General features: G+C 36.2%; 1 protein-coding gene and 1 long non-coding RNA gene across 2 annotated transcripts in view; one reads left to right on the forward strand and one right to left on the reverse strand.

The window, feature by feature from the left end:
* Positions 1 to 12555, reverse strand: part of LOC134801435 (uncharacterized) — a 297157-nt gene that overhangs the window by 221428 nt on the left and 63174 nt on the right. The window lies entirely within an intron of this gene.
* The window catches only part of LOC134801430 (NACHT and WD repeat domain-containing protein 2), a 91123-nt gene that overhangs the window by 6220 nt on the left and 72348 nt on the right, over positions 1 to 12555 (forward strand). Inside the window, exon 2 of the mRNA XM_063773985.1 lies at positions 5670 to 5784. Coding sequence (XP_063630055.1) covers positions 5682 to 5784 — 103 coding nt within the window. The 5' untranslated portion in view covers positions 5670 to 5681. The remainder of the gene's footprint in view (positions 1 to 5669; positions 5785 to 12555) is intronic.

Genomic DNA, 12555 nt, shown 5'->3' on the forward strand with positions numbered 1-12555 from the left:
ACCCAAATCTAAAATAATAAATTATCGCCCTATATCAATTTTAAATCAGTTCGCTAAAACGTTTGAGAAAATTATATTAAATAATATTTACGATGTAATTAACAAAGGTATTCCCCCTCAGCAACATGGATTTCTCAGAAATCGTTCTACAATTTCGAATCTAATAGATTTTACGAACTTCGTGGTTAAAAATATGGATAAAAGAAAGCAGGTTGACGTGATCTACACAGATTTCGAAAAAGCATTTGACAGAGTGGATCACGTCATCCTGCTTCGCAAGCTACACTGGTTGGGTCTCCGTGGTGATGTCTTTAGATGGGTTACGTCATACGTGTCGAACAGGCGGCAAGCGGTAGTCCTCGGTGGATGCAGGTCAAACTTTGTGAATGTCCCTTCTGGTGTCCCCCAGGGGTCGCACCTCGGTCCGTTGCTTTACAACGCATATCTCTTTGATATTTACTCAGTATTTAGATTTTCAAAGTTTCTTATGTATGCTGACGACAAAAAAATCTTCACGGATGTCAGTAGTTTCAGCGACTGTCAACAGCTACAGAGTGATCTGGACCGTTTATCTCAGTATTACATTAACAACCGTATAACTGTAAACATAACAAAATGCGCCCAAATCTCCTTTACCCGTAGTCCTTGTCCAATTAAGTTTCAGTATAGTATCGGAGGTGAAGCTGTAGAACGAGTATACTCAGTGAGGGATCTTGGGGTGACCCTTGATTCAAAATTAACATACGTTCAACATATCGACGATATTGTGAACCGTGCTTATAAAAATCTGGGTTTCGTGTTTCGCGTCTGTGGTGAATTCGAGGATGTCGGATGCATTAAAATAGTATACTATGCTTATGTCCGAAGCGTCCTTGAATACGCTAGCTGCGTTTGGTCTCCCCAGTATATTATTCATAAGGAAAAAATAGAGAAAATCCAGCGCTCCTTCTTGCGCCACCTGGGCTTCCGTATCAGACAATGGGATACCGACTACGAGTCCAGGTGTATTCGTCACCGCTTACTTAGTCTCCAGGATAGAAGGGTTTTACTAGATATTACTGTATTGTACGACATACTCTCGGGGCGAATTGACAATTCTCCTTTGCTGTCGGAGATCAAATTCTCAGTGCCATCAATTAGAACTAGGAATTCTGAGCGTTGTCTGTTTAGTCTACCCAAAGTTCATACCAACTATGCTCAAAATTCGCCCATCAATCGTATTCTAAAACTATATAATAAACAATTTAGTAGTATCGACTTGTTCGACTGCACAAAAACAACTTTAAAGAATCGTGTTCGGTCACTGCTACTGAAATCCAAAATTAGCGACAATTGACAAAATATAACTAGATAGATAAGTAAATTATAATGCATACATTCATCGTAGTCGTCTCACACCATACACTCTATCACAGACAAATACACACACACACAAACACTAACACATGCACGTAAACACACACACACGTTACGCAAGCCCATGCACCTACTTTGTGAAATGTATTTTTCCTCCCTTCTCTTTTCTTAACATTTTTGTATAGTTTCCACTTAGTTATTGCATATTAACTGTATTATTGTGGACATCTGTTATTGGCTTTGTATTTTGCTCACTGTGCCATGTATTTTTACTTTTTGTATTGCTGTTGATGCCCCAAATAAATAAAATAAAATAAAAATAAAAATAGTGCCTACGTCAAATCATGGGATTAGTTGTCAAGCGGACCCCAGGCTCTCATGAGCCGTGGCGAAATGCCGGGATAACGCGAGGAAGAAGAAGACTGTAACTGTCATATATTCCTTTAGTTTTATAATACACTTATTTTCAGAAATCATTACACTACTATACTTATACGAGTGTAAAATTACGCCAAAAGATTGTTATAAGCGACTTTATCAGTAATACAGAAAAAAGCTGTACTATAGCTGCCATTTATTCATTTGGTTTTATAATACCCTTACAGACAGAAGTTATACAACTACTATTTTTATAGGAGAGTAAGATTACGCCATAAGAAATAGCTTTAAAACGGGGTTGACAGATACATTTGTACAGCTACAAGTGCCAAGTGATACTACAATACAGCCTGTATACAGCTTTTACGATAAAATTAGCTTGTAGTGTTTCATAACACTAAATGTTTTAAAACGGAGTTGACAGATACTTTTGTACAGCTAAAAGTGCCAAGTGTTACTACAATACAGCCTGTATACAGCTTTTACGATAGAATTAGCTTGTAGTCTCTCACAACACTTTTAGTTTTATAGTAGATTTTTTATATTCTGATAAAGCACCCCATGCTTCCGCAGAATCCTTTATAATGATTTTATACAGCTTGAGCTGTATAATGTCTGTAAAGTACCTTTTATACAGCTTAAATCTTTTCTGACACTCTTATACGTCCCTTAAATCACTCTAAGTTCTTAATTGGCTGCTATATTGATGTTGCCGACACTTCCATGCTACTTGGGTAGCCTTCGGTTAACCGATCACCCTAACTAATTAAAGCTACTAATCCTCTCTTTTCTACTGGAGCTTATGAAAGACGCCATAACAAGACAGAAAGCGAAAGAGTATCATAAATCATATATCATTTATTTTTTCGTGATAAACTTAGTGTATATACAAAAGTAACAGGAAAGGTTGAAGACAAACATAATTACATATTGTTTACCACGAAATGGACTCGGCTCAGCATAATGCTGACCCGAGAGTCGGCGCTGATCTTCCGGCGAGTCCATTTTTGTGGGCCACGATCGCAGCTGTACGGCACGGCCTCGTAGAACTAAACGCATCCACTTGCGGCGGCTGCTATATCAGAATAAAGTACTGTGAAATAATAGTAGTTGGACCAAGGCGCGGCTTCCCCGAAGGGCCGAGTGACTGTATCATTCTTTGATTTACTAGATTAAACTTGTTTATAGTACCGTAAACCGGGGTTACTTTGATTTGCGGGTCGACTTTGATAGCAACTTCTCTCCGCTACTAAAGTCCTTGTTTTAACGAGTTGAAAAATAATTTCGCAGTTGTTTTTTCTTTATTGGCAACACTGATAGTTGTTTCACCGCGCAGTAAGCGGATGCGAGTGTAATATTATTATTTCGTCTAGAAAAAAAATATTAATGGCGAGTACGCTTTTCGTCCTGGTTTAATTGGTTGAAAAACTTTGACTGTATTCGTGTCAATAATTAATACATGTAAATTTTATAGTGTCTTAGGTCAATCAGTGTTTATTCGCGAGTTTATAAAAAAATACCTGAATTCGACAACCTCCACATGCGCACGTAACCGGGGAATCCATGGGTCGGGGTGTCTTTGATCACTTATACGTGGTGAAATTGATCAAAAGATTAAAGTAACACCATGAATTATTTTGGCAGCTTACGATTTTTTTATGTATTTTTTTTCAGTAGTTATATAACAAATAGGTATCGTTTGAGTCAGTGAAAGAGGTAGAGGTTGTAGAATTATAAGTTTGTAGGTATTGTAGGAGTTGATCTCTGGAACTGCTCATCTGATTTTAAACATTCTTTTACCAGTTTCTATTGTATGGAATTAACTTTCTGGGTGGAAATTGGCTATATTGTATCCTGCGGCTTTGCTTTAGGTATTTTATTATACGTGCGTAAGGCCACCAGCCCAGGGTATTAATTCTACAATAAATAAATATGCATTGTTTTTTTTTATAGAAATAATGCCAGAGATTACAAATAATACCAAGAAGAACAACACTCGCAAACATGGGCACAAAATCTATTCATGCCGCATCGAAAGCATACAATATTTTTATAGAACTTCATACAATAAGTACCTACCTATATAGGCAACATATCAAAAACCCGGGTGTACATACCAAATTTACTGAAACGGAAAGGCTTGCAATTCAAAAATCTGTTGCTAAGTGCAATGATAAGTTAAATCCCTACGTTATTTATAGTAAATAATCTAATAAGCGCTTAAATTTTTTAATTTGTATCTGTTGGTATGGTATCAAAGTAACCCCACACGTTAAAGATATAAATAACTTAAAAAGTACTTAACCGATTTTATTATTTTTATTTTTTACAGCCTTTTTAGCGGGTCTACTTTAAATTGTCAGCAAAAAAATTAGTGGTTTCAAAGTAACCCCATTCTGAATATAACTTTGATCGCGTTGTTTTTATTTATTTCTGAACAAATTATAAGTCCTAATTTTTTTTTATTTGGCAGACGGAAAGAAGAGAAAAAACCGATTATTATATTTTTATTTCATATTTTTACGTATATTAGGATCGTCAAAAAATGGTGCCAAACTCTAAAATTGATCAAAGTATCCCCGGTTTACGGTAGAGGACAATGGTTTGTTATGTAAAACCGTATCTATTATAACGGTTGCCAATAGGTATATAATATAAGGGTAATACACAAATTGAGTGTTACACACAAGTTAGGTACCTAATAAGATTCAGATCAAAAAATTCATTTCTAGTAAGTTTAGTACAAGCTTTTATCGCTGACTGAACTTTTATAGTCTGACAAAAAAGAGTAGAAATTAAAAAATGGCAATACTGTAGTGTCGTCCCGTTTTCTTATATAGATTGATTTGAAAGGGACGAAACTACAGTATTGCTACTGGTGGTGCCGCTGGTGGCCTAGCGGTAAGAGCGTGCGACTTTCAATCCGGAGGTCGCGGGTTCAAACCCCAGCTCGTACCAATGAGTTTTTAGGAACTTATGTACGAAACCAGTCGCTTTTCGGTGAAGGAAAACATCGTGAGGAAACCGGACTAATCCCAATAAGGCCTAGTTTTCCCTCTGGGTTGGAAGGTCAGATGGCAGTCGCTTTCGTAAAAAGTGCCAGCGCCAATTCTTGGAATTAGTTGTCAAGCGGACCCCAGGCTCTCATGGGCCGTGGCAAAATGCCGGGATAACGCGAGGAAGATGATATAACAGGCAACTAATACTCGTCGAAATTCGAACAAACCCAAACACAATTACGTTACGTTGTTTTATCACAGAGTTCCCATGCTCACCTCTTGTGTGTCCATCATTCGATTAGCTCAATGGTACAATGGTATTGCATTGTCACCCAACTTACATATAATATGTATGGGAAGTTTCAGATCAATCTAATAATGGGAAGTGGGTAGTGATGTGTCGATGAGAACGTTCTCGTTTCTGAGACATCCTTTCCGAAGAAACGTTCTCTTATTAGCATAAATAAGTTATGAACAATTTTTTGTATGGATTGACATATTTACTTTTGTAAAATTTACACCTTTTGCCTCAATTAACTTGTTTGGGCAATTTGTGTACTCCTGCTTTTTTATCAATTAGTTTTTTTTTTATATTGCTATGAACGGTGCCAAGTATTTCCATTAAGCTCCCATGGTATTTATCTGATCTCCTACACTAAGCGATTAAACAAAAGAATTGATCGCTTTTGCGACAAAAGGGTAAAACTGTCAGAGAACATTTCCGAGAAATTTGCGAGAACGTTTCCGATAGATTTCTCTGGTCTCGGGAAAATTTCGAGAATGGCAGGTCTAATATAGCTTGCAAGATTTGACCCGAACAAACATATTACAAACAAACAAACATTGCAAGTTAAATAAGTGTGTGGTGTATTAATTTGAGTAGTTCTCTCAATTTCCTCCCATCATCAGACCCATTAATTTGACCCTTTATTCCAGTAACCATCAACCATGGACGATCGCACGGTGGACCTGATCTTCTCCGGCTCGCTGAAGTCCCTGCCTCCAGTCAGCTCCAAGATCGTGAGGATCTTCACCAGCTCCACCTTCACTGGTAAGGACTTAATTCCAGTGTATTCACCATGGACGGTACAGGATTCCATACTTTTTAGGCAACGGCCTGGGCTAGATTGCATAATAAAATACAAGCTAATAGGACAGTCATCCAGCATTACACAGCAAAGGCCGCAAAAACATGTGACGCGCTCTTAATTGCGCTACAAATAAAATCGTGCCAGATATTTTTGCACGGGTGTTTTCAGGGGCGAAAAATCGAACTAGCTAATAGGTCTTATCTCTGGGAAAACGCGCATTTTTGAGTTTCTATACGTTTTGAGTACCTATCGGTCTCCCAGATATATATTTCGGGGATCTCGGAAACGGCTCTAACATTTTCGATGAAATTAGCTATATGGGGGTTTTCAGTGGCGAAAAATCGATCTAGCTAGGTCTTATCTTTGGAAAAACGCGCATTTTTGAGTTTTCACATGATTTCCGAGGAAAGCTCGGTCTCCCAGATATTGTATTAATTATATTAGCAATGACAAAGTTTGATTAAAACCAAAATATTACTTTGGTAATCCGCGAAAAGATAACGTGCTAGTCAATCAGTGCTAACCCGTTGTACTTAACGGGTTAGCACTGATTAATATGGATATCTGGTATGGTTGGGTTTATTAATATGGATTTCCGCAAAGTAACGCCTGATTCTATTCACAAAGTTTGATGTTAACCATACCTACACATTAAATTTCTATCTAAAACACTTTTACTTTGTCACGTCAAAGTCGCCGTATTAGATGAATTCTATAAATACCTACCTCGCCTTAAATAAATTCTGGAAAGATCGATAAACTAATACAAAGTACGGGTCATTAACAGAAACATGGCCGTTGCAGGTGTTTTCAACTTACGGCCCGCTCACGGCCCGCTTTACTACTAGTTTTAGTGCCTGTTGGAAAAGCAATAATGTGTTATGGACTCGTTAATGTATATTTTGACACTGTATACATAATATTGAGTAGTTTGGTCTGCGGGCCTAGCATGGTCGCGCTTTTATAGCGTAGCCATGCATCACTTTCTTCTAAGAATTATACTGTATGTATACTTATATAATTCTTATGCTTTATTGTACATAGAAAAATAAACAAGGGAAACACGGTTACATAAATAATGAAACACAACAAAGGTAGACTTATCCCTGTATTGGATCTCTTCCATTTAACCTTTGAGGAAATGAGTAGAAAAGAAGTAACGATGAATGATAAACAGAAACAAAAATGTAGATACAGTCGCTATCAGATATATGGGACCGCCGAAGGTGCTCACAAATATCTGAACACGCCATAATAGGCGATAGAGTGCCTTTTCAGCAATAAATGTGCAGCCTTTTATATATTTTTATTAAAATGTATGCCATTATTTCTTAGTCAGTCTACAATTTAACCCTTTATTATGGTAAAGAACGTCTCAAAGAAGACCATATACTTATCCTATAATTCCTATAACATCCATTTTTTGTATTTTTATTTTCTAGTACAGAGTTTTAGAACTAAAGATTGACGATGAGGCTTGAATTGAGAATTTTTTCAGTCGGCCCGTTATAAAGGGTTAATATCAAAATGTAAGTGGGTTAAGAACAATTTTATTCTTTTTCAGTTTCAGAACGCAACCCGTTCCGTTGAAACTGAAAAGACCAAAAAAAACTTTACTTCCGTTACGACTTTTTCCAAACATTTTCAGTGAAGTTGCCATCACAGACATATATCCACAATATAGACATAGACATCATATCTGCCATGATTTTATTAAAATTGAATTATGTTAATGTGAGTAATTTATTTTGTAAATTGTATGTAAGTACTTATGTCAATGACCAGAGTTGATCATCGTTGATTTTTTCATTGTAATTGACGTAATGTATACATACAATTTATAGATATTAGTAAAGTTTTATTGTTCTGTAAAAAACTCGTATCTTATTTTGTCAATCAAAAGAAAAATGTTGTATCTATGTATTTGATGCATACAGAGTTACTGTCTTTCAACTTTGAGTAGCGGTGTAAGATACGAGATTTCGAGGGTTGCCTGGTGAAAGCCAATAAGTATGAGAAACCTAGTTTGGAGAAAAACGATGTTAAAGGTTTATGGTCATCAAACACTAATTTTTGATAAATAAATTTGTAGTTTTATAATTTCTTCGTGTAGGTAATTTTATCCACTTTTAGTTAATTTGTGTTTTAGTTATGTAACTCATTTAGTTTTCCTGTAAAAAAAATTATTTTACCAAAGGGTCTCGACTTATTGGGTTTACGCAAAAAGAAAAAAGCCGTTAATGTTACTAAGAGGTTTTATTACTTATAAAAAACTCAAAAAAAGAAGTAAATCTACAAGTGACAACGGAATTATTCTTCATCTGAATCATTTGGTGCTTTGCCAGCAAATGTTTTTAGGCTTCTTATCCATCCATGTTACTCCTCAGGTATAATTGGAGTCCTGCACATGGTCTCAAAATTTTTTTTAGCCGTCAATGTTACTAAGAGGTTATAATTACTTAAAAAAAACTAAAAAAAAGAAGTGAATCTTCAAGTGAGAACGGTATTATTCTTCATCAGAATCTGAATTATTTGGTGCTTTCCCGGCAAATGTTTTTAGGCTTCTTATCCATCCATGATACTCCTCAGGTATAATTTGTTTCCTGCACATGGTCTCAAAATCTTTTTTTTTAGCAATGCTTATAGGTAACTGACTACTGTATCTTGGCTCTAACTCTTCTGGCCATGGCATTGCAACTGATGGTGGGTTAGACTGTCTCTTAGCTCTTGTTCTAGGTGTATTTGGCTTTTGTCTCGAAACATCTAACTGACGAAAATCCTCGGACATGTCGTAATTGAAGTAAATTTTGAAATCTCCTTTCACGTACCTAATCCTTTTAATTTTCAGCCAGTTCACGGCCTCATTCGTGGTATCATTGGTTCTATTATTTACTATGGCACGATTTAGTTTTTTTAAATCTAATATTTCGTTATATTTAAACTCTTTCACTTTATAGCTATTTTCAATTTTTTTCTTTTCTTCGCCAGTGGTAACGATTTTTGTTTTTTTATTTCTAGCAAATCTAAAGACATTCTTCCAGTCAGAAACGCTATTGATAGATAAGTTTTTCGATGCGTGTTCAATAGCTGCATGCATCGAATCCACTTCCATTTGGCTATGCCCACTTTCGAGAAACTTTTGCTCAATTATTTGTAGGTGGTCTATCTTTTGTACTGCCCAGAGTAAGAGAGCGGAAATATATTGATTTCGGTTTTGGCCGCTGCACGTATCCGAAAAATTGCTTAACTCTGTCACGGTTTTAGGCAATTCAGACAAGTAGTAGAAAAGGCAAGTTCCAATTTCACAACTGCCTTTATTAACATTTATTTCACTCCAGCAAAGACAGTAAGCATTATTTGGGAGACTGGCTTCATAAATGGTAAAATTGAAGAGAACTAATTTTCTCATGTAATATAGTAGACTTTCCCCGCCATTAGGTATTTGCAAAACTGCCTGTAAGTCCATAGTTATTGACATAAACGTTTTGTCTACATTAGCACGAGCTTTGTCAGCGTCTTTAGCATTTTGACAGACCGTCTTCCGTTGTACATGCTGTTGGTAATGCTTTGAGCAAACGTTACAGAGATCTTTTTTTGGACTGAAAAAGCTGTAATTGTATTCTTCATTAAAAATATCACGGTACTTTGACTCTGAAACCGGCTTTTTATTAGTCTCTTTACATGAATCTTCACATGTACATGTTTTTAACCGATTTAGCGTCAGGGTAAAGGTATTTCTTCTTACTGTCTTTACGGCAGTAATGAGAATCCATTCAATAGGCTTTGGAACTTTAGCAGGACGCTTAATGCCTTGGGTCACATAAGGTAGCCCTTCCATTTTTCGCTTTTTGGCGATATTTATTTTCCATTCAGATGGCTTAGCTCGCTTCAAGGGTTTGACACGAATCCAAACTCTGTCTAAAATATTGTCTACAATAAAGTAAACAGTGTCTTCCACTTGTGAACGAACACCTGAACTTTCAGGGATCATACTGTCATTGCAGCTAGAGTCAGTTGGATGTAATACTTTTAATGGATCGTCCTCTGAATCTGGAACATAAGAAGAAGCTCTTTCTATGCATTCACCTTCTCCAGAACTACAAACGTTGTTAAATATCGACAAGGAACGTTTCTGCTGTTTGCATGGGCTGGGAGTTTCAGGAATAATAATATCATGGCCGGAATCATTTTGCTGAGGTGTATCGTTTTCTGAATCTGAATCTTGAACATAAGCTGCTGCTGAATAGTCACCTTCTACAGAAATCCAAACTCGATCTAAAACTTCATAAATCAGCACCATAAAAAAGTCTTCCTGTTTGGAGAAAGCATTCGGACTTTCAGGAATAAAATCAGAGTCGGAATCTATTTGCTTTGGCGAATAGTCCTTAGGATCTGGCACGTAAGTGGGATCTTCATCCGAATGGTCACTGCCAAATAAATTACTTTCATCATCTGGAAAAAAATATAAGCAAAATAAATTAAGTTACATATTAACATAGTTAACGAATGGATCCTAATATAATTTTTTTATATAATCTTCAAAAGACTTACTTGAGTCTGCCGTAATATTATCATCGGTGACAATATTGTGCATTTGGGCGGCGATATCAATTTGCGATTCATCAAGATCGGAGGAGTCATTGTCTGAAAATGAATAAATTAAAGTATGAGTGCCAAAAACACAATAACTTAAAATCATTTACGGGCAGTAACTGGATTATAAACTAGGGTAAGTACAAATAAGGGCATACAAAATACATATTATAATTATTGATCTTATCCATAAGTACAATAATGTACAGGTATTTTGCGGACTATTTTGTACTTTTACAAGTACGCGGGGACTTACGAGGTTAATGCACAATGTACTATTACGGATCTTTAAACCATGGAAACTTACCATCATTATTGTTTTGCAGGTAACATCTTATGTTTTCGTTTGCCGTTGAAACACTAGGTCCCGTCATAGAAAATCTGTTATTAGAACCACCTGATCCCACTGGAACGCAAAAAATAATCATTATTATTCAATAATTTAAGCAAGCATAATTTAATTTAAACTACATTTTTATTGTTTTGTACGGTAAGCATCACTCAAAGTCGCGTGGTTCGATTAATAGTTAGTGCTAAATCCCGATAAGCTCGCTCAAAGTCGCTCTAAATGAAACTACAACAATTAAAGGGGTGAGTGGTCAAACCCGATAAGTCGTAATAATTTGTGATTGATATATGAACGTTATTTAATTTACCTACAGTTACAATTTCAAAAACACATTTGCTCCACTTATCGGGTTTGACCACGCAACCCTCGCACTGCTTTTCGTAATTTATTAACGGTTTCAATAGCTTAGACTGATTTATTGTTATTTAAACACAGTACTATAAACACGAAGTATATCGTTCAGGCGATTAGGTCATAACATGATTAAGTATCCTTATTTTGTACGACAATTCTAAATGTATTTCTAGGTTAGAAAATTAGATTTTACCTGTTTCTAGCCTGTTACTGCAGGCTACTTGCACTAATTTTCTGCCTCGGTCACCCATCGCACAACTTTTAACAGCTATTTTCAATTAAAATAATGATGCAACGACGAAGCGCAGCGCTTGCGATCGTGTGAATCGCGTAACTAGACATTACCTGTCGAGGCGGCGCATGACCTTGCGGTCGTCAAAAATACTTATTGGATTCTTCTCCGAACAACTTTTTAAAGAAATTTGTTAAAGGCCCGTGCGAGAATCCGATAATTAGACTAAAATAAATATTTTTAATGAATACTTATTATAAGTTTGTTTATTGGGTTACTCTTTTAAATAGTTTGTACGTTTAATAAATAATATCGTAAAAGTAGAATCCGACAAATGCTTTAAACGTGTTTTAATTCTTACTAAAATCGTCTTAAGGTTCAAATCGTAATGAGGTAAGACCGGGTAAGTAATAGTAACTGGTTCTACATTGTGTGTTTACTTGAATTTAGTGTAAATTACTCTGCACTAAATACCTATAAATGTGTCTTGTGTGGTTCTTCCACTAAGTAATACTAAAAACTGAAGCCTTAAATGTACTTGTAGTATTTAGTTCTAAATTAAAACTTCAAATCAAGTACTTATTGGGTTAACAACTGGGCATATTTCCGTGATACACGTCAAATCCGCTTATCCGGTATTACCATTAGATTGAGCGATATCGAATCAATCTAAAACTTTCTTTACATTAAAATCTCACTTTTCGTCACTTATTGGGTTTCACCAGGCAACCCTCGATTTTTTGAAAGTAGTGCCGCTATGGAACGCGTCTCTGCTTTAAAAGTTAGTCCATATAAAACATAAGGAGCACACATTTTACTAGTAACTGGCACGCAAAATAAAACAAATAATGTAAAATAGAGTTAAGCCACGAAAAGTCTGCAGCGATTATGATAGCCCTGCAATGCCAGTGTTATTTATACGTCAAAATTTCATAGAAGTTTGACGTTTAAAATAATACTTGCACTGCGTGGGCTATCAAATCCGCTGCAGACTTTTCTTGGTCTGACTCTAGCAATAATGTCAGAGTGACCTTCCTGTGGCATTTTACGACAATGACAACGTCGTTCGAATTGGCCCCCTAATTAGAAATATGTCTGTGGCCGCCATTCTATGCGGTTAGGGGAAGCGCGGGAAATATGGACAACTGTTAATTAACGCTATTATCAGATAGTGGGTTGCCAGATTTAATTCGCGTGCCCTGA

Source organism: Cydia splendana, chromosome 22 (genome assembly GCF_910591565.1).
Source record: "Cydia splendana chromosome 22, ilCydSple1.2, whole genome shotgun sequence".
Lineage (NCBI taxonomy): Eukaryota > Metazoa > Arthropoda > Insecta > Lepidoptera > Tortricidae > Cydia > Cydia splendana.